This window comes from Silene latifolia, chromosome 6 (genome assembly GCF_048544455.1).
Source record: "Silene latifolia isolate original U9 population chromosome 6, ASM4854445v1, whole genome shotgun sequence".
Classification (NCBI taxonomy): domain Eukaryota; kingdom Viridiplantae; phylum Streptophyta; class Magnoliopsida; order Caryophyllales; family Caryophyllaceae; genus Silene; species Silene latifolia.
The window spans coordinates 21,926,726-21,952,387 of NC_133531.1; the positions used below are offsets into that span (position 1 = coordinate 21,926,726).

Here is a 25,662-nt window from a genome sequence, read left to right on the forward strand (position 1 = left end):
ACACATACCCTTAGCAACACCTCGTTTTACGACTATCCCTCGTCCCCACCTAAGGGTGGCAGTTGGACCGGGGACTGCCGATTAACTTGGTCTAACACAACCTAAGCACGAGCATGACCCAAACACAACTTAATGTGAATTGGCTTGTCCTAGATCACGACACAAAGACTCGCGGGGTATTTATAACTGCCATCACACTCCAACCTCGTAGAATTCACATTTATGCATCTTAGTTTTTAATTAGTAAGATTATTTCAAGGTTTCTTTATATATGTCATATTGGGTTATGATATTTAGTTTTGCATAATTCTATAGGTTCAGAGGAAACATATCACTTTTGTTGACTTGTTGTACCATCTATATCTGCGCATACACCCTAAACTAACCCTTAGACTGAAATCAAGTCATTTTCTATATTAGATATGAAAGACGATATAACTCACAGCACGACAGAGGGCATTGTCACCCTTTAAACCCCACCCACTTCTCCAAGTCCCATCTACATCAACATTTAACACCACTACCACCCTAAGTCCATAATACTAGACCTGTCAAACGGGTCGGGTCAGAATACGAAATGGGTCATACGGGTCATGGTCGGGAAAGGATCGGAATATGGGTTAAGAAATATTTTTTAACATCTTTTTTAAACTATTTTTTTAATTAAAAAAATATTTTTTAAAAATGTAAAACATATTTAAAATTAATTCTTTAATCATATTCAACGTTTACATTAATTATATTGACATAATTATTAAAATAATTTTTTATAATAATTATTTTATTATTAAATATTATAAAAATTATATAGAATTGACTTTTTAGTTGTATTTGTAATTTTAAGTAATAAAAAAAAATTTAAAATATAATATATAAATATTAATATTTTAATAAAATTCATGATTTACCTTTGACCCAACGGGTTGGGTCTCAACCCTAAAATTACGGGTCATTTAGGATCGGCTCAAACTGGTCGCGGGTCGAAAAATGGGTCGGCCGGGTCGAGTTTTAACAGGTCACATAATACCCGAGCCAGCCCAACAGGCCCGTTTGTAGCCTGGTCCGACCCAGCTCAGCTACGAATTCAGGAAATTAAATGAGCCCCACCCAAAACCCTCCCTTTAGCCAATTAGCTCTACTAATCGGACCAGTTCCGAGTCCACCTCCACCCGGTCTGGTCCAATCCCAGGACAGCGCCTTCTCTATCCTGGGCTGGTTTCGGGTTGGCCAAGCCCTAAATACCCTAAGTCCTAAGTCCTAACCCACCACGGTATCCTGTCCAGTATAGACGACCAACACCAACAATTTATTACCAATCGCTCATCCCCAAATTCTTGCTGTTACTGCCAAATACTTCTATAGTGTTGTGGAAACAATGAACAGCAGTGAGAATTCCGCAACTTCATCAAACATTCACCAACATTTCACGACCAATATTTCAGAATTCAACTACTTGCCACCTGAAATTTGGACCCAGATTTTATTATCATTGCCGGCGAAAACTCTATTAAAATTCAGGTGCGTATGTAAATCTTGGTGCTCTATTATCGATGACCCTGATTTCATTCAATTACAGTTTCGACTTTGCAAAATCAATTCTGGAAATTGTTTTGGTAAATTTCTACCAATTTAGGGTTAAAGTAGTCTTAACGTTAGGTCTGAATTGTGATTTGTTGTTTGTTGTATGCTAATTTGAATGTGCAACGTAAATGAAGAACACAAGCAATTTTGGTGACGCGGAAAACCCAATTTGGGAAACAACCGCTGGGGGAGACGGAATCCCACCAAGATTTTCACTATAATTCGGGGGGAAGTACAGTTCGTGCTTTTTGCTATGGATGATAGGGTATATTTCTTATATTTTCCGATGATCTTCCTTCTTTGCATTGAGGCCCCTTATATAAGGTAGCTCGTTCAGCTAGGGTTCCTTGCTTTTCTTCCAAGTTATTCCTAATTTAACATAGAATAGGACTTTCCTTTATTGGACTACGATAGGTGATAGAGTTCTCGTATGCTTCTTCTACGCGGATCAAAGCCCATGTCTTGTACTATGCGCTGATGCTGCCACCCTGGCTCCCTGACGCCCTGCGTTTCACATTGCTTCCAGACCTGCTGCCCCAGATCAGCCCATATCCAGATTTTGGGCCTAACAGTTTGCCCCCAATTTTCCGCGAAAGCGCAACCCTAATTATTTGAGCGGGAAATTGCAGTGTATCGTTGAGTGACTTCTCGTATACTCCATTCACATTTTCAAAACTCCAACTACCCTCTCCTATTTAATCTCATCCGTCCTCTTGTTTCTCTTTCATCATCATTTCCTCAAAATCTTCAAATTTTCCATCTCCCCAAACTCTTCTTCTCAACGTCTTTTCACTGTCAGCGCCGCCTTCTCCCGTCTTTTCAGGTACTCTCGCTTCTCTCTTCTTACTTATCATGGCCAAAACCCGTCTCACGTCATCTTCATCCGCCACCATTGACCTTATAGAGGACGACGACTTCCCTTCGCAGGAAGTCCTCAAAAGACCACATTCCGGTGATTCTCACCTAACCCAAGAGGATATCCCTAGGATCAAAGCTTTGCTTGGCCTAGGTGACGATGTGGTGATCCTCATCCCCAAACCCGGTTAGAAAGCAGACACCTTTCGTGCGGGATGGATCTGCTTGTACACTTACTCTTTCGTCCTTGGCCTTAAATTCCCCTTTCCCCCGATGATCCAAGAGTTCATCCGCCTGAACTCTCTTCCCATGGTCCAAATCGCCCCTTATGCATGGAGGATCCTACTGTATACTGTTGCTTTGAACAATAGTCTGGGCGCCGAGATTGGATTGTCAGATCTGGCCCATAGGTTTGAGTGCCGGTCGGGGAATGGCTAATACACCTTCAGGGCCGTGGAGAAGACTGAAAACTTCCTTCAGTCAGTGGCTAAGGGGAAGGACGATGGGTGGTACGAGGATTTCTTCTATGTCAAGCTTGAATCACTTCCCATCCACGCTGATTACCTTTTCGAGCACTGGGTTTTTGCCAAGAGTAAGTGTATTTGCATGTTTATTTTTTATTGCCCCTGTCGCTCACTGTTCTTACTCTTTAATTTGATGCAGAACTCAAGAACCCCTAGAAATCAGAAGACGAAGCAATCTCTGTTGCCAAGCTTTTCTCCATCCCTGAAGATCGCAGACTGTTTCCCCTTCTGCTCTCTGGTTTAGACGATTCCGCCACTGAGGAAACCATGTCCTCTGGTAAATATTCTCTTTTTTTTTTAACCTCCAGAAGCTTCCTTACCCCCTTGTTTTTTGATTCTGATCTCTTGGATCCCGGTACCTCCACAGGAAGTGCTAGGCCTTCTGCTTCTGAGATCCTGATGCGTCAAGCCAGGAAAAGAACTGCTGACTCCTTCACCTCTCCTGCCTCCTCAAGAAAGAGATCCACCTCAAGGCCTGCTCCAGAACCTATCGAAGTGACTCCAATATCACGTGCCCCTAGGTCCCCTGTCCATGCTGATGAGCTGCAGCTGCGCCTCCCTGCTAACTTTGGGGATGCTGATCATGCCAACTACTGGCCTGCACTGGAGAGGCTCCTGACTCCGGCTTGCTCCAGGGCATTTGACTCGACTGCCCCTCAGGAGATGACTGACCTGGCTGCTGAACATTGCTTCCTTGTGAGTCTTCTTTTAATGGACCCGTTTTTTCTCCTTTGACCCCGTGTTCCCCTGACTAATGGTTTTCTTCATTGCAGGCTCTTCAATCATCCCTCTATCTCCGCAAGATGCTGTAGAGGGCCAAGGTTGAGTGTCTGGCTTCAGTGGGGAAGAACAAGGAGCTTCTGACTACACTGTGCTAAAGGCGGGGAGCGGACTCCATGCGGCCAAAAAGGAGAAGGAGGCAGCTAAAGACCAGCTGGCGAGGACGCAGAAGGCTAACTGCGTTCTGACTTTTGTGCTGACCAAGGCAGAGGCCCGTGCCGAAGAGATGGCTGAGCTAGCCAAGAACGTGGGAGCCTACACTGCTTTTGAGGGGCGGATTGACTGCATCCGTGCCTATACTGAGGGGAGGCACACATCCTGGAACCTGGAGGAGGAGCTGGCCGAGTTTGCCCGTGCATTTCCCAATGGTATGGATCTGAGCGCCTGTTCCCTCAAGGCCGAGGCCGCTAATCCGAAGCTTGACTCCACCGCCATGGATATCTCTGGGGCTATCTCTGGGACTCTAGAGGAGATCCTGGCGGAGCGGACTGGTGATGATGCGGCTGCGACTCCTGAGGCTGTTCAGGTACCTGCAATAGAGAAGCAGATGGAGCACGGGGAGCAGAGCATTGGTCAGGATGCAGTTGTTGAGAGGATTGACCTCTCTTAAAATTTTAGTTTAAATTATCTGGGAACTTGGCCTGTGTGGCGCAAGTTTGTAAAAAACTCTCTTTTTTTTAATTTGGCTTGTTTTGTGCCTGCTGGTACGCAGGTTTTCAAACTTTGATGGTGCTTGTTATAGATAGCAGGCACCTTAACTTGAAGTAGTTCTGGGTCAAAGTTTTAGACCCTCCTTTTGTTATACTTGCGTTATTTGCCATTGGTTTCTGGAGTTTTGATTCCACACGGGTACACCTGTGGGTCATCCTGGTTCAGTGCACAACTCTTATCCCTGGTGAGGTTCTTTGATAACTTATTTTACCCATGACGTAAAATATCTTATCACTAGGGTTAGCTAACTGGAGCATACCTTCTTTGGTGTTTCTGATTAACAAGGAATGTTGCGTTCCTTGTGGTTCCAGACGTTTGAAATTCGTGCGTGCACCTTTTGCTCTACGTCATAGCTATGGAATTACTGAGATTAACGTTAAGGTATGGGTGGTCTTAGTATGCCGTACCCTGCGCGCTACCTCGTATGCTCCCATGTGGCTTGACTTAAGATAAACGTCTTCGTGACCTCACATGGCGGGGGCTGGACCCTCAAAGTGTTCCTTATCGACAAGTAACCAACATTAGTACCAAAGCCTTTCTTCGTAGAAGCATGATAAATTCCAAAGTAGTGCAAATTACCTGGTGCTATCTCATGATGTTCCGAGGGCAACACTGGATCCGGAAGCCACACTGGACTACTTGGTTTAAAAACGACTCTATTTGGTTTAAAAACTGAAAAATTAGGGAAAACAAAAGAAAAAAGTTTTCTGAAACACACTAATACCTAAAGCATATACTAACCCCCACCTTTTTTTTTTGTGCTTCACGGACTTTTGAAAGGTCCTTTGTACACTAAAGTTTTGGCACTTTGTCAGACAAAGTACCGTTTCAAGTGACGAATGTTCCAGGGTTTATCCAGGATTTGACCGTGCATGGTCATCAACCTGTATGCCCCATTCTTGACAATGCTTTCGGCCTGATATGGTCCTTCCCATTTGTAGGCAAACTTGCCTGCTTTGTGGTTCTTGGTATTTTCGAATACCCTTCTGAGTATGAGGTCCCCTACTTCAAGGGTCCTGATCTTGACATTCTTGTTATACGTCCTTGCTACATATTGTTTATACGACGCCATACGTATGTAGGCACTTTCTCATGACTCATCAATCGTATCCGGGCTCTAGCCGTTTCGACCTTGTTCGCTCTGCGTCGACAGTAGTATCGTGCGTGGGCACCGAGACTTCGAGGGTATCTGCCTCACTCCGTATATGAGGCTAAATGGAGTTTGGCTGTTGCCATTTCGGTGTTGTTGCTCGTCGACGGCAGTACTAATGGTAGTTCATCCGCCCATTTTCCCCAACTCTTCCGGTAGTTTTCGAGGTTCTCCACAATGATTTTGTTCTTTGGACTCGGCTTGGCCTTTGGTTTGTGGATATCTGGGGGCTGACTTTCTCAGTGTTATGTTCCAGCATGAACAGAAGCCCTCGGTGTTATCCGATATGAACTAGGATCCATTGTCACATATGATCTCAGATGGTATCCCAAATCTGCTTATGATGTTGCGCTTGATAAAAGAGATCACCTGCCGTTCTTTTACCTCTGTCATTGCCTCTGCCTCAATCCACTTTGAAAAGTAATCAGTCATAACTAGCATATACACTCTGTTTCCTGGAGCCCTGGGCAGCTTACCTACTATGTCCATGCCCCACATCATGAATGGCCATGGAGAGATAATCGGATGCATTGGTTCTTTGTTTGGTGGATTCTTTGGAGCCGCCTTTTGACATGACTCACAGCGTTTGGCATGATTTACGACATCTGCGCGCATGGTGGGCAAGAAATACCCCTGTCTCAAGATTTTGTTAGACAAACTTCGTCCTCCGGCATGGTTCCGCATTCTCGCCGTGAACATCCTGCAAGACCGTTTACGCTTCCTCTTTGCTCAAGCACCGAGGCATGGTCCCGCCAATGACTTTCTGAAGATAATGTTATCAATCATGATATACCTGGAGGCTTTTATCCTGAAACTTTGTGCTTCCTTTCTATCCCCAGGGAGTGTCCCATCCCTTAGCCAATTTACGTACGGTACTCTCCAATCTGGATCATGTTGTCCTACTGCGGAAACCGAGTCCACGGCTCCTGCGTATCTTGCATGTGTCTGACCTCTTTCACCGGATTCGATCTAGCTCCTTACGGATGGCTGGGGTCAATACATGGGTGATAGGTATATTTGTGATTACGTGGTGGAAGGTGGCCCCTAACGTTGCCAGGGCGTCTGCCTCCACGTTCTGATCTCGCGGCACCTGAGTTATCTTGAACGTTCTAAACTTCAACTTTTGCTCTGTGGCTATCTTCAAGTAGGCTATCATCTTTGAATCACATGCCACATATTCGTTGTTTACATGATTCACCACAAGTAAGGAGTCACTATACACCCTCAGGTTCCTCACCTTAAGCCCCGACGCCATCTGCATCCCAAGTATAAGGGCTTCATACTCGGCTTCGTTGTTGGTTGCTTTGAACTCACACCTAACAGCTTGTACTATCATATCACCTTTAGGTGATCGAAGGACCAAACCTACACCAGCTCCCCTTGCATTTGAGGCTCCGTCAATGTATAGGGTCCATATCTCGCTATCCTGACTTCCCGTTATTGTCAGCATTCCTTCTTCTGCCTCCCCACGGATAGTAGGGCAGAAGTCAGAGATGAAATCTGCTAGGGCTTGGGATTTTATCGCTGTTCTGGGTTCGAATTATAAGTCATACCCACTAAGATGCACTGACCATTTAGTCATTCTGCCCGAAAGTTCAGGCTTCCTCATAATAGTCTGGTCTTTGCGGGAAGCAGAGACTTGCTAATGTAATACACAGGATGTTGCACTCCTTCTTGTTCTTTGACCAAGACCGCACTTACAAATGTTGCTTTCCGTGTCGATGTGCAGTACGGGAATAGTGGCTCCCCTTGCTCCGGCATCGCGAGTAACGGTGGCGTGCTTAGATAGCTTTTGAGTTCCGCGAATGCCTTTTCATGTTCCTCGGTCCATTCGAATTTCTGACTTTTCCTCAATATATCATAGAACAGCTTGCACCTATCTGAAGCCCTCGATATGAACCTGTTTAGGGCCGCCACCTTCCCTGCTAACCTTTGCACATCTTTTGGCTTCTGCGGTGATTCCAGCTGGAGTATTGCTTTTATCTTCTCCTTGCTTGCTTCAATTCCTCTCTGGGTCACCATATATCCTAAGAATTTTCCCGAGGATACTCCAAACGAGCACTTGGACGGATTAAGCTTCATTTTAAACCCCCTTAATGTCTGGAAGGTGTCCGCTAAGTGTTCCATATGCATTCCTGCTTTTTTGGACTTCACTACCATGTCGTCTATGTATACTTCCATGGTCTTTCCTATTTGCTGCTTGAACATTTTATTTACCAACCGTTGGTAAGTGGACCCGGCGTTCTTTAGGCCAAAGGGCATGACCTTGTAACAATATATGCCTCTTTCTGACATGAATGTTGTTTTCTCTTGATCTTGCGGATGCATCTTGATCTGATTGTAACCGCTCCAGGCGTCGAGGAAAGTGAGTACCTCGTGTTCCGCAGTAGCGTCCACCATTGCATCGATATGTGGCAGTGGAAAGGGGTCCTTGGGACAAGCTTTGTTTAAATCTGTGAAGTCTACGCATACCCTCCATTTGCCGTTCTTTTTGGGCACAACTACCACATTAGAAAGCCATTCAGGGTAGCTAACTTCTCTAATTTTACCTGCTGCCAAGAGACTGTCTACTTCCTTGTTAATGACCTCGTTTCGTTCTGCCGCGAATTTTCTTCTCTTCTGCTGTACCGGGGTGCAGCCTGGGTTCAGTGTAATACTCCGTATTTATAAGTCTTGGGGTACTCTATCGAGTAGCCCTTACTCTGTCGAGTAAGGGTAAGTTGCGAAATAAAATAGTTTCTGACCTGTTGGGTACTCGATCGAGTAGCTGGGGCACTCGATCGAGTAAGGGGGTACTCGATCGAGTACCTTGGGTACTCGATCGAGTGTCCGGTTTTACGGGGAGTTTTCTCGGGTTTTGTTAATTATGCGATTAAGGTATTTAAGTTCCGTCGTCATTATTCTAAACCACTTTTACAAAACCTAAATCCCTGTTTAAGAGAGAAAGCAACAAGTTCATCTTCCTAATCGCATTCTTAGCAATTCCCGGAGTTCAGACGGTCAGTTCTTGTCGTTGTGTATACCGTTGAGTTCCTTGCGTCGAGGGTAAGATCTACATACCCTTTTTATTGTATTTCCTTTGATTTGGTTAAACCCTAATTTAGAGATTGGGGGTTTTTATGTGTAGTATGTGATTGGTAGCCTATATGTGTTGTATGATAGGAGGAGGGTTCATAGAAGAGGCTTTTTGACTCAGCAGTAGAGACCGTCTGATTGTTTGCATACCAGGTAGGATTTCCTATTCAGTATTAGTCCCATAATGGGATATTGGTTGATGTATTGTATTTGGTTGTTTGATATAATAATAGTACTGTGATTGTGGTTGTGATCGTTGTTGATGGTTCGCGAGGCGTGGCCTCGGCTGAGTGGGGTCACTTGCGGGAGTGGCTTCACGCCCTAGTTTCGCCCTTCGTGGAACCCGCCACGGAAGGGGATGTGCACATTAATGGACAGGGTTATCGCTCACTATGTGGAGCGGGGATTTGGTGGGTGCAGTGCGGCCCCCCACGGGTGGTGGTCCAGTGGACAGTCATTATTGAGATGATGGGAATTGGTTGGTTGTGTATGTGTGTGTGACAGTTAAGCTGTCTGTTTATCTTATTGTCGTTATACATATTGATTGTGTGATTAGTACTAACCCCGGTGTTGTTTTGTAAACCTGCGGTGATCCATTCGGGGATGGTGAGCAGATATTGAGCAGGTATTGAGATGAGTACTGGGATAGCTGGGATGCCACGACATGATGATAGGAGTCTTCCATTGTAGCCTTTAGTTTATTTACATTTCAGTTAGAACAGTCAGTTTGGAATCATGTATCGTACTTTTGGTTTGGTTTTGAGGATTGTAACTATTCACTAAATTATTTATAATAAACGTTGTTTCTTTATTGTTGTTTGATTATCATTGCCTCGGGTAACCGAGATGGTAATGTCTTCATACCTGAGTGGTCTTGGTAAGGCACTTGGAGTATGGGGGTGTTACAAATGGTATCAGAGCGACGATCCTAAAACCTGTAACCAAGGAACCTAATGAACATAGGGAGTCAATTAAAATGAACCCGGGGTAAAAGTTGTAGGAGCTAGTGCAAAGGCTTGGGAGACGTCCTAAAGTCGCAGGGGTCGCCCTACAACTTTGAACCGGTCACATGGGGGAAGTGTTTGTCGAGTCGTATGTGTGTTTGGTTAACTTGTGTAAGAATGTGGTGAAATGTGTTAATTGTTGGGTGTTGAAGTAGAAAGTTGAGCATGTGAAAGAAAATGGTGATATGTGGGAATTTGTTGATGAGATGATAACATGTTGGATGATTTACAATGTGGCATTTAATAATATGATGAAACGATCTCGTAGACAGTAGAAAAGATGCGTAGCATGTGAATTATGATATAATGTGGTTTATAAGTTTAGCATGTTAGCATATGACGTAACATGCGGGTAGCTTTTATGTGTTAGCGTAACTCGATCGAGTGGGACCGACTCGATCGGGTGGGTTTTGACGATTTTGAGTCGAATAGCGTTTTTGGGCACTCGATCGAGTAACTAGGGGTACTCGATCGAGTAGGGGGTCACTCGATCGAGTAGCCTAGATACTCGATCGAGTAGGTAAGAGATCAGAAGGTCTGTTTGGGGTCTGAAGTTTGGGTGCTCGATCGAGTACGTGGGGCACTCGATCGAGTAGCCCGTTACTCGATCGAGTGTGTTTGGGAACTCGATCGAGTGGGTTCTGGGTGGCGTGTTTTCGTGTTTTGAAGTTTAGTATGTATGTTCATATCTACCCTTTCTTATATATGTATAGTTTCAAGATACCGCCCAAGAGAACGCGCTTTGTATGCGAGAGAGCCGAGCTTATGACCGTGGATGACATCGTTAAGATGTTAGAGCACCAGGATGCTCTTCTTCGAGACCCTAAAGAAAGTGAATGAGGATAAGAATAAGGATAAGGAGAAGGAGGTTGACCATTCAAAAATCAGCCTTTATATAGCGAGGTTTAACCCGAAAGAATACAAGGGGGTTGGGGAGCCTAACCTACTTGATAGTTGGCTGAGAGAGATGGAGAACATATTAGATCCGGTTCACCTTGTCCGATGAGATGAGGGTGGAACAGCTGCGTTCTATACGAGGGAGGCGCAGGCAAGTGGTGGGATTCGGTGAAAGTGAGTGCTAAGGAGATATATACAAACCAAGGCTTACTTGCTATACCTTGGGAGGAGTTTCGTAGGGCCGTGAGGAAGGAGTTTGTACCGGAACACGTGAGGAGTAAGATGAGAGAAGAGTTTGATGGTTTTAAGATGACCATTTGAGATGTCTGTGGTGAGTACTACAGTTTGTTCAATGAGAAGTCTAGGTATGCGAGGATATGGGTTTGAGTGAGGAGAATCGGCATTGAGGTTTGAGAGGGGTTGACCCCTAAGATCATGGATAAGTTACCCGTGGGAATCCTTGCGATGTTAAGGAAGCTTATGAGAGGGCTCGGGAGAGCTGAGAGGTTGGTGGAGATGGCTCGGGAGAGGTTAGGTGGTGAGAAGAAGAAGTCGAGAGCGAGGGTGGTGGCCAATCTAATCACAAGAAAGGCAACCACAATCGGTCTAAAGGGTTTTCTTCCGGGTCCGGGTTCGATCTTTGGGGCTTCCTTTGGGCGTGGCCGTGGAAGTGTGAGTAATAGTTGGGGAGTGACCTGCTATAGTTGTGGTGGTGTAGGCCACAAGAGACATGAGTGCACAAGTGCACCAGGATCTTTCCGAGAGACTGCGCGAGTTTCGCGAGCAACGGGACCGGGTGGATCATGGCCAAACCGGGAAGTCGAGTTGCAGTGGAGGCAACCGCAACGGCGGTAATTCTTATCGAGAAAACACCAGCGAACAACAACAACAATCAAGGGTCGGGTGCTAAGCCGACCACATCGCCTAATCTTGTCCGGGAGGTGGGCGGAAGACCGATGGCAAGTTATTCATGATGGAAGAAAAAAGCGGTGAGGAAGATGCGCACGTTATCACCGGTACATTCCTTGTTAATGGTATTCCTACATTTGTTTTATTTGATTCGGGAGCTTCTCGATCGTTTGTGTCTTGAGTCATGTCAAACGGTTGGGTTTGAGAGTATATGAGTGTCGGTGAGCAAGTTTTCATACCTTCGGGTGAGTCGTATCGTGTGGGAGATTGTTCGAGAGATGTATCTTTGATAGTTGGGCAAGTTGATTTCCCTGTAGACGTGCTAGAGTTTCCTTTTAACGGTTTTGAGATGATAGTTGGGATGGATTGGTTAGGAAAGTATAAAGCTAAGATAGACTGTCATCAAAAGAAAGTGTCTTTAAGAGGTCCTAAGGGTGTTAGTGTGTCTTATCGTGGGTTTCTAGTCAAACCCAAAGTTAAGTTGATTAATTGTCACCTTGAAGTCTTATACGAGGAAGGGATGTCCTCGATCTTGTGCCATGTGAGAGATGATCGGATAGAGAGTCCGTGATTGATGAGATACCGGTGGTAGGGAGTTTGCGAGATGTTTTTCAGAGGAGATTCCGGGGTTGCCACCGAAGAGAGAGATAGATTTCTTTGTTGAGTTGAAGCCGGGGGACGGGGCCGATCTCTAAGGCACCGTATCGTATGGGTCCTAAGGAGATGGAGGAACTTAGGAAGCAATTGGATGATCTGATAGAGAAGGGATACATTAGACCAAGTGTATCGCCGTGGGGAGCACCAGTTCTTTTCGTGAAGAAGAAAGATGGGAGTTTGAGGTTATGCATAGATTACAGGGAGCTGAACCGTGTGACGATAAAGAACAAGTATCCTTTGCCAAGGATAGATGACCTGTTTGATCAGTTGAGTGGTGCAACAGTCTTTTCTAAGATTGATTTGAGGTCGGGGTACCATCAGGTGAAGATTAGAGAGGTGGACATACCAAGATAGCTAGACCGATGACAGCGTTGATGAGGAAAGAGAACAGGTTTCGTTGGGATGAGAGTTGTGAGACGGCGTTCCAAACATTAAAGGAGCGTTTGACCACAGCTCTAGTCTTAGCATTACTGAAGGGAGCGAGAACTTTGAGGTTTATACAGATGCCTCGAAGAATGGGTTGGGATGTGTGTTGATGCAGAATGGTAAAGTGATTGCCTATGCTTCTAGGCAATTGAAGCCTTATGAGGAGAACTACCCTACTCATGATCTGGAGTTGGGTGCAGTGGTGTTTGCTCTCAAAATTTGGAGACATTACCTTTATGGAGCAATCTTTAAGGTATTTTCTGATCACAAGAGTCTCAAGTACATCTTCACGCAGAAGGAGTTGAACATGAGACAGAGGAGGTGGATGGAGCTGATTGGCGATTATGACATGGAAATCATCTACCATGAAGGGAAAGCCAATGTTGTAGCTGATGCTTTGAGTAGGAAGAGTTTACATTCCTTGTGTACAGCTCTATCTTTGATGAAGCTGAGGGATGAGGTAGCGAGTTTTGGGATACATATGATGCAGAAAGGAGATGCCATGGGTGATATGACATTATATCTTGAGTTTTATGATGATATTCGGGATAAGCAGGCTTTGGATCCCAAGATAGTGGAGTGGAGAGCTGGAGTAGAGAAAGGGACAGTGTCCCGGTTTTCTATTCATACAGATGGTAGTTTGAGGTTTGATGGTAGGTGGTGTGTTCCTAATGACGAGGAGTTGAAAAAGACTATCATGACAGAGGCACATTGCACACCATATTCAGTTCATCCAGGTGGAGACAAGCTATACAAGGATTTGAAGAAAACGTTTTGGTGGCCTGGGATGAAGAAAGAGACAGCTGAGTTTGTGTCCCGTTGTTTGACATGCCAGAGAGTTAAAGGAGAACAGCGACGACCACAAGGTAATATTCGGTCTTTAGAGGTGCCTGAGTGGAAGTGGGAATCCATTTCCATGGATTTCATTGTGGGTTTGCCAAAGAGTCAACAAGGTAACAACATGATTTGGGTGATAGTGGATCGTCTGACCAAGTCAGCTCACTTTGTTCCAATGAAAGATACATGGACTAAGGCACAATTGGCTATGGCCTATCGAAAGAACGTGCTTAAGTTACATGGAGTCCCTAAGGACATAGTGTCTGACAGAGATGCGAGGTTTATATCGAGGTTTTGGAAGGAGTTGCAGGAATCGTTGGGAACAACTTTGAAGATGAGTACTGACATTTCATCCCGCGACGAGACGGGCAGACGAGAGAACAATCAAGACTCTTGAGGATATGTTGCGAGCCTGTGTGATGGATTTTGGTGGTAGCTGGGAGCAGAGGTTGGACTTGATAGAATTTTCTTACAATAACAGATTTATCACACCAAGTATAGGTATGGCACCGTTTGAGGCTTTGTATGGGAGGAGATGTAGGAGTCCAATCTGTTGGGACGATAGTCTTTGAGGCGGTGGTTTTAGGACCAGAGATGGTGCATGAGATGGTGGAACAGATTAAGATGATCAGGGAACGGATGAGAGCAGCCCAGGATCGACAAAAGAGTTATGCAGATCTACATCGTCGGGACATAGAGTTTCAAGTTGGGGACAAGGTTCTTTTGAAAGTGTCTCCTATGCGTGGGGTTATGAGATTTGGGAAGAAAGGCAAGTTAAGTCAGAAGTTTATAGGGCCTTATGAGATCTTAGAGCGAGTTGGGGAAGTTGCTTATCGTCTGGCTTTACCAGCTGCGTTAGAAAGAGTGTATAATGTGTTTCATGTATCGCAGCTGCGGAAGTATGTGAGTGACCCGTCACATGTGTTGGAGGCAGAGAGCTTAGAGCTAGATGAGTCCTTATCATATCTTGAGGTGCCTAAGCAGATTCTAGACCGAAAGGTTAGAAAGACTAGGGGTGGCGAGACAGTTTTGCTTAAGATCCTTTGGTCTAACCACGAGACCGAGGAAGCGACATGGGAGCCAGAGGAAGCTATGAAAGAGCGTTACCCTTTCCTTTTTGATCAGGTATGTATGGTTACGGGGACGTAACCTTGTTTCTTTTAGGGGGGTAGGAGATGATCGCGAAGCGTTTTTAAGAGCTTTATACCCCTTTTATATGTTGTGTCGGGATGTTTGTCGGGATGAGTTGGGTTAGTATCATGTTTTATGTTGAATTTTGTTTTGGTTTTTGAGTCGGGAATGTTATGGGAGTACCTTTGTTTAGTAGTGGTTTGAACTTCGGGGACGAAGTTCCTTTTAAGGAGGGAAGACTGTAATACTCCGTATTTATAAGTCTTGGGGTACTCTATCGAGTAGCCCTTACTCTGTCGAGTAAGGGTAAGTTGCGAAATAAAATAGTTTCGACTGTTGGGTACTCGATCGAGTAGTGGGGCACTCGATCGAGTAAGGGGTACTCGATCGAGTACCTTGGGTACTCGATCGAGTGTCCGGTTTTACGGGGAGTTTTCTCGGGTTTTGTTAATTATGCGATTAAGGTATTTAAGTTCCGTCGTCATTATTCTAAACCACTTTTACAAAACCTAAATCCCTGTTTAAGAGAGAAAGCAACAAGTTCATCTTCCTAATCGCATTCTTAGCAATTCCCGGAGTTCAGACGGTCAGTTCTTGTCGTTGTGTATACCGTTGAGTTCCTTGCGTCGAGGGTAAGATCTACATACCCTTTTTATTGTATTTCCTTTGATTTGGTTAAACCCTAATTTAGAGATTGGGGGTTTTTATGTGTAGTATGTGATTGGTAGCCTATATGTGTTGTATGATAGGAGGAGGGTTCATAGAATAGGCTTTTTGACTCGGCAGAGAGACCGTCGATTGTTTGCATACGGGTAGGATTTCTACTCGAGTATTAGTCCCATAATGGGATATTGGTTGATGTATTGTATTTGGTTGTTTGATATAATAATTGTACTGTGATTTTGGTTGTGATCGTTGTTGATGGTTCGCGAGGCGTGGCCTCGGCTGAGTGGGGTCACTTGCGGGAGTGGCTTCACGCCCTAGTTTCGCCCTTCGTGGAACCCGCCACGGAAGGGGATGTGCACATTAATGGACAGGGTTATCGCTCACTATGTGGAGCGGGGATTTGGTGGGTACGGCTGCGGTCCCCCAGCTGGCGGTGGTCGGGTCCGGTGGACGGTCGAGATTGAGATGATGGGAATTGGTTGGTTGTGTGTGTGTGTGTGACAGTTAAGCTGTCTGTTTATCTTATTATTGTTATACATATTGATTGTGTGATTAGTACTGACCCGATGTTGTTTTGTAAACCTGCGGTGATCCATTCGGGGATGGTGAGCAGATATTGAGCAGGTATTGAGATGAGTCTTGGGATAGCCGGGATGCCACGACATGATGATAGGAGTCTTCCATTTGTAGCCTTTAGTTTATTTACATTTCAGTTAGAACAGTCAGTTTGGAATCATGTATCGTACTTTTGGTTTGGTTTTGAGGATTGTAACTATTCACTAAATTATTTATAATAAACGTTGTTTCTTTATTGTTGTTTGATTATCATTGCCTCGGGTAACCGAGATGGTAATGTCTTCATACCTGAGTGGTCCTGGTAAGGCACTTGGAGTATGGGGGTGTTACATTCACACTTAACTTATGTGAAATAACGGATGGATCTATACCCATCATATCGTTGTGGGACCAAGCGAAGTAGTCCATGTTGGTTTTCAGAAATTGAGTCAGCTGGCTGCGCAGCTCTTCACTGCAAGTTGCTCCAATCAATACCATCCTATCCGGGTGTTCCTCGTCCAGGTGGACCTGGTCTAATTCCTCTGAGGGGGCTCCTTTTACTTTTTCGAGGTGCCCCGGTTCTGTAATTGCTATGAGGGGAGCCTGGTTGTAGCTTTGAGGGCTTGAGCGTAGCAGTTCCTGGATTCCTCTCGATCCCCTTTTATTGTGACCGTACCCCATGGTGTTGGGAACTTGAGACACTGATGATATGTTGAGGGCACCGCCTTCATCTGGTGCAGCCATGGTCTTCCTAGTATCACGTTGTAAGTGGTCGGACCCTCAATGACTAAGTATCTTACCAGTTTATTAACTCCTTCAATATACGTTGGGATGGTTATCTCACCTACCGAATGCGCAGTCTCACCACTGAACCCCACCAGGGTGATTTCTTTATCGGGTTTTCTTTATCAAAACCCATGGTTTTGAGGGTTTCCAGCATGATGAGGTTCACCGAACTCCCTGTATCCACTAATGCTTTTCGTACGGTGCAATTGCAACGGATAATGTTATAGTTAGGGCATCGTCGTCTTGCTCTGCACCGCTTTCTATGTCGGTTTTGTCGAAAGTTACCGGGGGTAAATTGCTCTGGCTTACTCTGTATGAAGATTCTGGATGATCCCCTTTACTTCCGGTGGCTTTCCTCTTAGCGGCGGAATATGTCAAACCTGATAGCTCGGATCCGCCAGTTATCACGTTAATAATTTTCGTTCATATGGGTGGGGCAGAGGGGAGCACCTGGTTTTTTGCTTCTCTCCTGTCCTGCTTGCCCCCACGTGATAATAGGTGGTCCAAGTTTCCCCTGCGTATCTGGAACTTTACTTCTTTGCGCAGCCTGTAGCAGTCTTCTGTCCTGTGACCTATGTCCTGATGCCATTCGCATCTCTTGTTGCTGTCTCTGTCGTCGTTGGGTCGATCCTGAGTGGGAGGCTTTGGCCACCTCACTTGATCACCTAGGCCTCTGAGCGCTTTCAACAACCCTTCCATTCCCGTGTTGAATCCGTATTCAGATAGCTTAGGAGGATGCTGAGAGTCGTCAACTTGCTGGGTTTTTTCTGCTATTCTACTGATATTGGGTCTGCTGTATGGTTTAGCTCGTTCGTCTTTCTTTTCAGTTGAGATTTTCCTGCTAGGTTTGTCGAAGTTTGTTATTCCCTTTCTAGCTTGTATGTCTTCTTCCAACCTTAATGTCGGTGTAGCTCTCTGCTGGACTTCTTCGAATCTCTCACAAGGGTACATCGTTAATTCTTTGTAGAGGTTTGATTCCTTATCCAAGCCCTGCCTGAAGGCGTTGATGGCAGTGGACATATCGCAGCCTCGTATTGAGACTTTCTCTGCATTGAACCTGGTGACGTAATCTTTGATTGATTCACCTATTTCTGAAAAGATCCTATCTGAGATCACTTGTCGCTTTGGTGTTCTCATTTCCGGAGAACTGCGATTGAATGCGTTAACCAGATCGGCGAATGAAGATATGGTCCCGTTAGGCAAGCCGACGAACCATTGTAGTGCTGCTCCGGTTAGGGTCGAACCAAATCCTTTACACATACATGCCTCTTTTGAGGCTCATGTGGCTGTGGTAACCATCATTTTCTGCTTGAATTGGCTAATGTGATCGCAGGGGTCTGTGGTTCCATCGAAGAGGGTCATTGTTGGGACGCTGAATCCTTTTGGTAAGGCCAGTGTAGTTATATATCGTCGATGAACGGCGAGTCGGCGTAAGCTTTCGGGCGCAGCCATCTCCATAGGCGGCAGATTCCGGGACCCTCCGGAGGAGGCCCGTAGTTCCGGTATTCTTTGTTCTATGTATGTCTCTCTCCGTGGTCGCAGATGCTCCCTGTGATCGATGTTCGCTCCTCGTACGAAGTTCTATTGTCCTAAGATCGCATTTGGTTGGCGCATCTGCGATCTGCTGCTGCGGCCGGCCGCTTCCCAGGTATACTCGGCTTGATTTGAATCGGAGCCACGATCATCGGGGACCGCATGTTCTTGCTCTGCTCCGCTGGCGTCCTTCTGCATCTGACGTGGGTGTTGGCTCTTGGCGTGCCGGCTCCTCATCTGGTGTCAATGCCCCCAGTCCTGTTGGGACCAGGCCTCCTCTCGGCTGTGGTGTTGCATCCATGTCCAGCCTAAGTGCCACTTTGCGTGGCAACACCCGCGTCAGCCTCCAGTCCCCACTTTCTCCTGGTGGCCTCCCGAATCTGTCTTCTTGCACCCAGGGGCTGAACTAGCGGCATGGCTTCTTAACTCGTTGATCTGTGCTCGGAGGAGATTGTTGTCCTCTTCCATCTGGGATCTCATGCTTCTATTCTCGTTCTGCATTGTCCGGATTGTCCTTGCTAATGTGTCCAATCCGCTTATCATGATGCTGGTGGGACTCGGAGGAGCCTGAGCCTGTTGCCTAGATTGTGCTCCTCTTTCAGGCTGTGTGACTCCTTGCCGTCCCTGGACGACTCCTGAATCTCTAGTCTGGACTCTCTCCGAAGACGGGCTTGCTGCTACCTGGGAACTTTGGCTTTGCTTAAACGCTGGTATCTGGGCAGCAGTGGTGGTCCGAATCGAGGTTGTGCGTCTTTCTTTGTTGAGGGAGATGGTACTGTGTTCGCCGCTGAGAGGGGCGGTACCGCGTTGCGGGGGCACCATTAGTGCTACTGGGTTGGTTTCTTGGTGTCCGGACATGTTGTGCTTGCTGTGTAGACTGACTAACGAAGACGACCACTATGCCCCACGGTGGGCGCCAAACTGTTTTGGTAAATTTCTACCAATTTAGGGTTAAAGTAGTCTTAACATTAGGTCTGAATTGTGATTTGATTGTTTGTTGTATGCTAATTTGAATGTGCAACGTAAATGAAGAACACAAGCAATTTTGGTGACGCGGAAAACCAAATTTGGGAAACAAACGCGGGGGGAGACGGAATCCCACCAAGATTTTCACTATAATTCGGGGGGAAGTACAGTTCGTGCGTTTTGTTATGGATGCTAGGGTATATTTCTTGTATTTTCCGATGATCTTCCTTCTTTGCATTGAGGCCCCTTATATAGGGTAGCTCGTTCAGCTAGGGTTCCTTACTTTTCTTCCAAGTTATTCCTAATTTAACATAGAATAGGACTTTCCTTTATTGGACTACGATAGGTGATAGAGTTCTCGTATGCTTCTTCTACGCGGATCAAAGCCCATGTCTTGTACTATGCGCTGATGCTGCCACCCTGGCTCCCTGACGCCCTGCGTCTCACACTGCTTCCAGACCTGCTGCCCAGATCAGCCCATATCTAGATTTTGGGCCTAACAGAAATAATCAATTATTGGTAGCCCTCGAGGGGTTGGGGAGATAAAGGGTGTTTGTTGACAGTTTGTTAGCCTGAAACTCTTCAAAGCACCGGTCTCATTTTTATGAAATCTGATTCGTACCGCTACCGTATTGCAAGTAGCTGTAATGGGTTACTGTTAGTGGTACAACATGGTCCTGATGGTTCTCATATAGAATGGAGATTGTGGAACCCTTATATTCGCAAATCGTTTCTACTTCCTACTTGCCCACTCCACAATTGTTGGTATTTGTTAGGGTTTGCCCCTGATAGTAAGGATTTTAAAGTGGCTGCGTTTGCATTTGAAAATAGTTCGGGTATACCGCCTAGAAAGATACTTTTTGCAGTTTATTCACCCCGTGATCAACTATGGACTGTTAAAAATTTGAACATTACTAGTATGCGTGAGCTTTATTCTCTGTCAAAAGCCGTGTTCTTTCGAGGGGCAAGACATCTTGGCTTGCGAAAATGATTACAAAGGAATGAACCAACTCATCTTGGTTCCTTTGATTTTGATAAGGAAAATATAGACTTTTTGGAACTGCCATTTACTTTGGACGAAACACGCTTCTACGTTTCTGTTTCTTCTTGGGGGGTCGCTAGCCGTTTTTAGTATTTCTCAAGTAACTTCCAGCATATGGGTGTTAGAACAAGACAATGAAAAGGGGCCGTGGACTCTATGGTTTTCAGGGAAATCAACTCCAGATGCTTATCAATTGTTCTTCGACTGCATTATTCATCATATAAAGTTGTTCTATATTGAGAGTGATGGTGGCTTTTTTGTTTGCGGGGACAAGGCTTATAATATAGCTAGTTGCCAAGTAAAGAAGTTGGAGAATACACCAAGCTACTATTTTGATCTGGAAGCGTATTCCGAGAGCTTGGTGTTGTCCAAAGGATTCGGAGCCCGTGATTTGAGGGATTTCCCATGAATACGAGAATATTTCTCCTACTATATCAGTACTATGTTTTGTCTTACCAATGGTTTTGGGAAGAACCTCTCGCTGTTAGCCTGTTAGTCAACTAACCATGAATATGTCAATTGCTACTTGCTTAGTGAGAGACCATACTATTCCTAGCATATTGTTGTAGCTTCTGTTTTTTCTTGCCATCCCCTTGGCTTTGTTTGGCTTGAAACTGCTATACGAGTTTGTGTTATCTTATGTCGTATGCTTAGATACTTCTATGTGCAATTTCTCCTATATGAATGAATGAGCTTACATGCTGTGTTGACGTGTTGTGTATTATATATTATTACAAGTGATCCGACTTGGTTACTTACTTGAGATGTTCTTGGCTACTCATTTTGACAGTTTACAGGGAAGTCGCCGGTAATCCATAAAACTGTGATTGCTCTCTTCAATCTAAGTTGCAAACAACGGTTTCAAGTTTCACATCTTGTATATTACTATGTGAGTGATGGGTGATTCGTCTGCAAGGGACTTTTGAGATGTTCTGGCATTGGAGTTCTTTTTTTTTTGGTATCAGAATTCAGAACAGTCCTGATATACTGAGAAGATGTATAGAAAATGAGCAGTAAAACACCCAAAAGCTCATTCCTCTGGAAATATTTCTTACTAGAAAAAAAACCGTAACTCGAGAGCTTAGTTCAAAACCCAATACTTGTTTATACAGGCCTATAAATTAATAAAATATTAATACTAATCATTACGAGCTACGAAACTTCAGGACAACACGGCTGTTGCTGTTGAGAAATTGAGAGATTCTTCAATCCATGCAAGCTCATTGTTTTCCATGTTGAAATCAAAATCAGGAAGATCAGTGTGTCCAAGGTCATCAAAGCCGCTACTGATAAAACTATGGGAGGAAAGCCGTTTACAAGAGCGACGAACAAAGCTCCATTTCCAAGTCAAGACCTTGGCCAATGTCACTTTGGAATTCCTCCTTAATAGTGCTCACATCAGGAATCACATCACATTCCTCCTTTGCATTAGAGTCCATGACCGTTGTATCAGGAACATCAGAAATCTCGATTCTATTGGTTTGTGAATTGATAGTATCAATATCAGGCAGTATAGCAAGAGAGTTGTTAGACAATGCACTTTCAGAATCCTCGGAAACAACAGAAGCAGCAGCAGCATTCAGTTTTTTCTCCGCAAGAAGGGGCTCAAATTCCTTCTTCTTAAGCTCATAAGCCTCAGAAGCTTCTATAGCGGTATTAAAAGTCCCCAACCACATGCGCTTACCAAAAACAGGATGTCGAATCTCAGCCGCCCATTTCCCCCATTTTCTCTGCCTAACACCCCTGTACTTCACTGAAGTGCCTGTGTTTGGAGTAACCTTAGTATCAGAAGCATCAGAAATATCAACTCCATTGGTTTGTGAATTGGAATTAGTATCAATCTCAGGCAGTGCACTTTCAGAATCGACGGAAACAACAGAACAAGAAGCATTCAGTTTTTTCTCTGCAAGAAGGGCCTCAAATTCCTTCATTTTAAGCTGATACGCCTCAGAAGCTTCTATAGCAGTATTAAACAACCCCAACCAAATGCGCTGTTTGAGAATAGGATGTCGAATCCCAGCCGAAAATTTCCCCCCTTTTTTCTGCCTCACACCCCTGTACTTCACTGAAGTGGTTGTGTTTAGAGTTTCTGCTCCCATTGTTGCTGTCTCGGCTGGTTTGTTTACTGTGTCTGCGTTTTCCTAACAAGAAGAAAAGATCAACATGAAGCCTGAAAAACCCATGTACCATAATAATTACGAAAAAAAAGACAGACGACTTTTTTGCAGCTGAAAATGATTTACGGAGTATTTGATTTTGTCAAGTGAATCAGGCCCAACCAATACTCGAAAGCCATTCATGATCATGGTAATTAGATCGTTTACGACTATAAGTAGTGTCACTTACATCGACTTTCTTTTTGCCTCGCCTCTTTCTCTTCCTCTCCCTCTTCGGTTGAGAAGGCTCTAATTCAACCGCTGAAACACTTTTTTCAGTTTCGATATTATCGTTGATGAAACTCTCCATATTAACCCTGTTACGACAACAATAAAATTCATTATAATCTAAATTAAGATAGCCATTAACAAAGAAGTAAACATTAATTCAATTAGACGAAATGATATTAAACAAAAACAAACGTGAAACATGCACAAATCTGCCAAATTGCTGTACTTGCTACAGTGGTAGCCAAAATAGAACTTACACGAGATGAGGGGAGTGACCAGTTTGGCAAAGAGGCAAACTGGCAAAGAGTGAATTAATTCGAGCTAACGTGTTTCTTCAACTAGCACCAAAAATAGGGTTTTTCCTTTGCCTAATGGAGATGTACTTAATCAATAATGGGCTTCTAAAGTCTTGTAAGGCCTAACCGTCGGTTCCATCCGGTGAACCGAAATAATAAAATGGATGGAAATCGAAATACTGATTTGTTTTAGGTAAATAAAATTCACCGAACCGATTTTCACTAATCAGTGTTAAAACCACTGAATTCTACCTTTCGGCACAAAAGCACCAAGCCCAATTTTGACACGGTAGTAATGTCGTATATAAAACACCAAACCGGTTAATTGAACCTAAAGAATTAACTGTTGTCGGTTTGGTTATGGGTCGGGTTTGGATGTTATCATGAGAATACGGGAACGGATGTGGTATAGGTGTGAAACTCCCGCGGTTATACAAAAGAATAAATAAATAATTAGCAGCGGAAAAATATGTAAATTTTAAAACTTCGAGGCATGACCGCAGAGTTCACTGAAAGCGTTTGAAAACTATTTAACCTAATTACTACTTCTACAAAATAAATACATAATACGAATAGAAATATACAAGGGATCTCGGATCCCTCCGAATTTCAAAAATGCAATAACGAACGATAATTGAAAGGGTGTATCGTTGCCTCAACAACGCTCGCTAGCCACTCGTCTTGTAACCCCCATCATATAACACAACATATAACACCGACCGACCTGTCACCTGTCATTTATAAAAATAGATAAGTACAATACAAACTAGATAAGTTTATCAAACATACGTCATAGAATAAGTAAATAAATCATGTGATAACAGAATGGAAACAACCCAAAACGTGTCCCACTTTACTATGACTAAAAACGACATCATAATAAAGGAAACACGGGGATAACCCCTGACCAAAGATGACATAGTGGACTAACAAGAAGTAAGGAAAAATAGCTTTCATATTACCCAATCCATAAGCTCAATATCATGAAAAGTGTTCCTCCGAACTTAACATGGATTCATCCTAAACACGACAATATCCGTCAAAGATCAAGTACAACCATCGGGTGCACAACCAATGAAAATATTTAGGTTCAAATATTTCCAAAATACTTCTCACAAAACCTTTCAAGCTCCAGAAGTATAATCAATCCACCTGAAAGTAAATGTGAGGGAGGGTACCTACAAGATAGAGTAGGAAGAACAACAAACCACGGAAAATAAGTCAGAAGGATGATCCGTGAACTCCCTTTTTTTTAGCTTTTGGTGAGCATTGTTTGTCCAACTTATTTCTGGTGCCTTTTAATGTTAATATATTTTGCGAAAAATATTCGGTTTGATGATTATGGCGAATAGTATTGTAAGACTCGAATTTGGGTTTGTAATTTGGAACCTTTGATACTTTTTATTTAACTAGTTGTTGCTCCGCGCCCTACCGGGCGCAGTGCCCCAATTTGGCCAATCGTCTAACAAATCTCATTATTAGGCATCGAAATAAAAAGGGAAACTACCTTCTCCCTGGACAAAAACGTTGGTAGAACAAGTAGCGCAAAAAAAAACATCTATGTAAAATACTTAAATCACCGCTTCAAAATAATATAAATTTGAACGCCGTCAATTGGTGAGACACACCTGTTTTTTCTTAAGACCAGCACATGGTGCAAACGGAAATATAGGATAAGATAACAATGCAAAGTACATGATCTGACATATATACACGATCAGACTTGGAGAAAAGACAATGTGAAGAAGAAGAAAAACTCACATGAACGATGCATCAACCCACAAAAGATCATTCCTTCAGGAATAACATACAAATTCCGACATATATACAAGATCAGACTTGGAGATAATCGTTTACAGTACCAAGTTATGAACAACCACAATCGATGAAATTAAAGGCCCCATTACATAATATCAAATTAAAACCTACTAAATTAGAAGTTGAGAACATGACGTCTCATGAATTGAGAAATCCGAGTTAGCTTCGTGTGCGGCCGCACTTTGTCGGATAATCAGCCGTAATAGGCTTGGAAGAGGGAAAGAAACAAGGGCATGCATCATCCCACGTAAGCAACCAATCTTCTGTAATAATGAAAGATGATTTTGAGAATAAAGAGTGGGGGAAAAAACATGGGCATGCATATAGAATTTCATCGATTTCAATACCAAAATATTAAAGACAATAGTTGCAAGATCATTTGTATTCCCTACCTTCACTATTACTATAAAATTACATAAAATTTAGGTACCTAGAAAATCAGTTTGAGTGTGGTTTTATTGTCGAGGCTTTAGATAAACAACTAAGACGACCAAGGATTATCGACACACTAATATAAACAAAATAATAATATTAGATTTCAAAGGAATGCTAGGCAAGAATTTCCTCAACTATCCTCAGCTAAGATAGATAGGGTTTTTTTTAATAAGGATAAAGAGAATCCTCATATAACTAAACAACAGAAGCAACACCAGGCCTATACAAGATATGAACATACTTCGGAGTTCGGACGACTCCCACCAACAACAAGAACCATGAACATAAACCTCAACACTTTCATACGATGCGGGGTCGATATATGCAACCTTAAGAGGCTGTTTCAGATGACCCTAATGAAAATTGTGGAAACAATTTCATTGAGTGATGGCTACTTCACAATTAGAAGAGCATAGCCATTTTAGTTAGCCATTTTATTTATTCCATCATAAATCAAGGCCAAAGAATACCAGGTCCTTGGCTTTATTGCCTCAATTGGAAAAAGAAAATTAGTAATTACCAATAGAGTAAGTCTTCATTGACTTAGCAAGAGCGAGTTTGGTCAATCTCGACCATCGACCAATCTTCTCCTCCAATGTCATTCAGCTCAAAAGATCCTTTACACAAGCAGCAACTGGTTA

At 43.9% G+C, this 25,662-nt stretch overlaps 3 protein-coding genes across 3 annotated transcripts; all 3 read right to left on the reverse strand.

The window, feature by feature from the left end:
* Nucleotides 1–6,556: 6,556 nt before the first annotated feature.
* On the reverse strand, nucleotides 6,557–7,761 carry LOC141587745 (uncharacterized). The gene is made up of 2 exons (XM_074409214.1): nucleotides 7,241–7,761; nucleotides 6,557–7,130 (listed from the first exon to the last, which is right to left on the reverse strand). The coding sequence occupies exons 1-2, from the start codon at nucleotides 7,759–7,761 to the stop codon at nucleotides 6,557–6,559; spliced, it is 1,095 nt and encodes a 364-aa protein (XP_074265315.1).
* An 8,966-nt stretch (nucleotides 7,762–16,727) lies between these two features.
* Nucleotides 16,728–17,804, reverse strand: LOC141587748 (uncharacterized). The gene is made up of 2 exons (XM_074409215.1): nucleotides 17,027–17,804; nucleotides 16,728–16,924 (listed from the first exon to the last, which is right to left on the reverse strand). The coding sequence occupies exons 1-2, from the start codon at nucleotides 17,802–17,804 to the stop codon at nucleotides 16,728–16,730; spliced, it is 975 nt and encodes a 324-aa protein (XP_074265316.1).
* A 3,296-nt stretch (nucleotides 17,805–21,100) lies between these two features.
* Nucleotides 21,101–22,839, reverse strand: LOC141586519 (uncharacterized). The gene is made up of 3 exons (XM_074407774.1): nucleotides 22,730–22,839; nucleotides 22,432–22,558; nucleotides 21,101–22,226 (listed from the first exon to the last, which is right to left on the reverse strand). The coding sequence occupies exons 2-3, from the start codon at nucleotides 22,549–22,551 to the stop codon at nucleotides 21,399–21,401; spliced, it is 948 nt and encodes a 315-aa protein (XP_074263875.1). The 5' UTR covers nucleotides 22,552–22,558; nucleotides 22,730–22,839; the 3' UTR covers nucleotides 21,101–21,398.
* Between the last annotated feature and the right edge of the window lie 2,823 nt (nucleotides 22,840–25,662).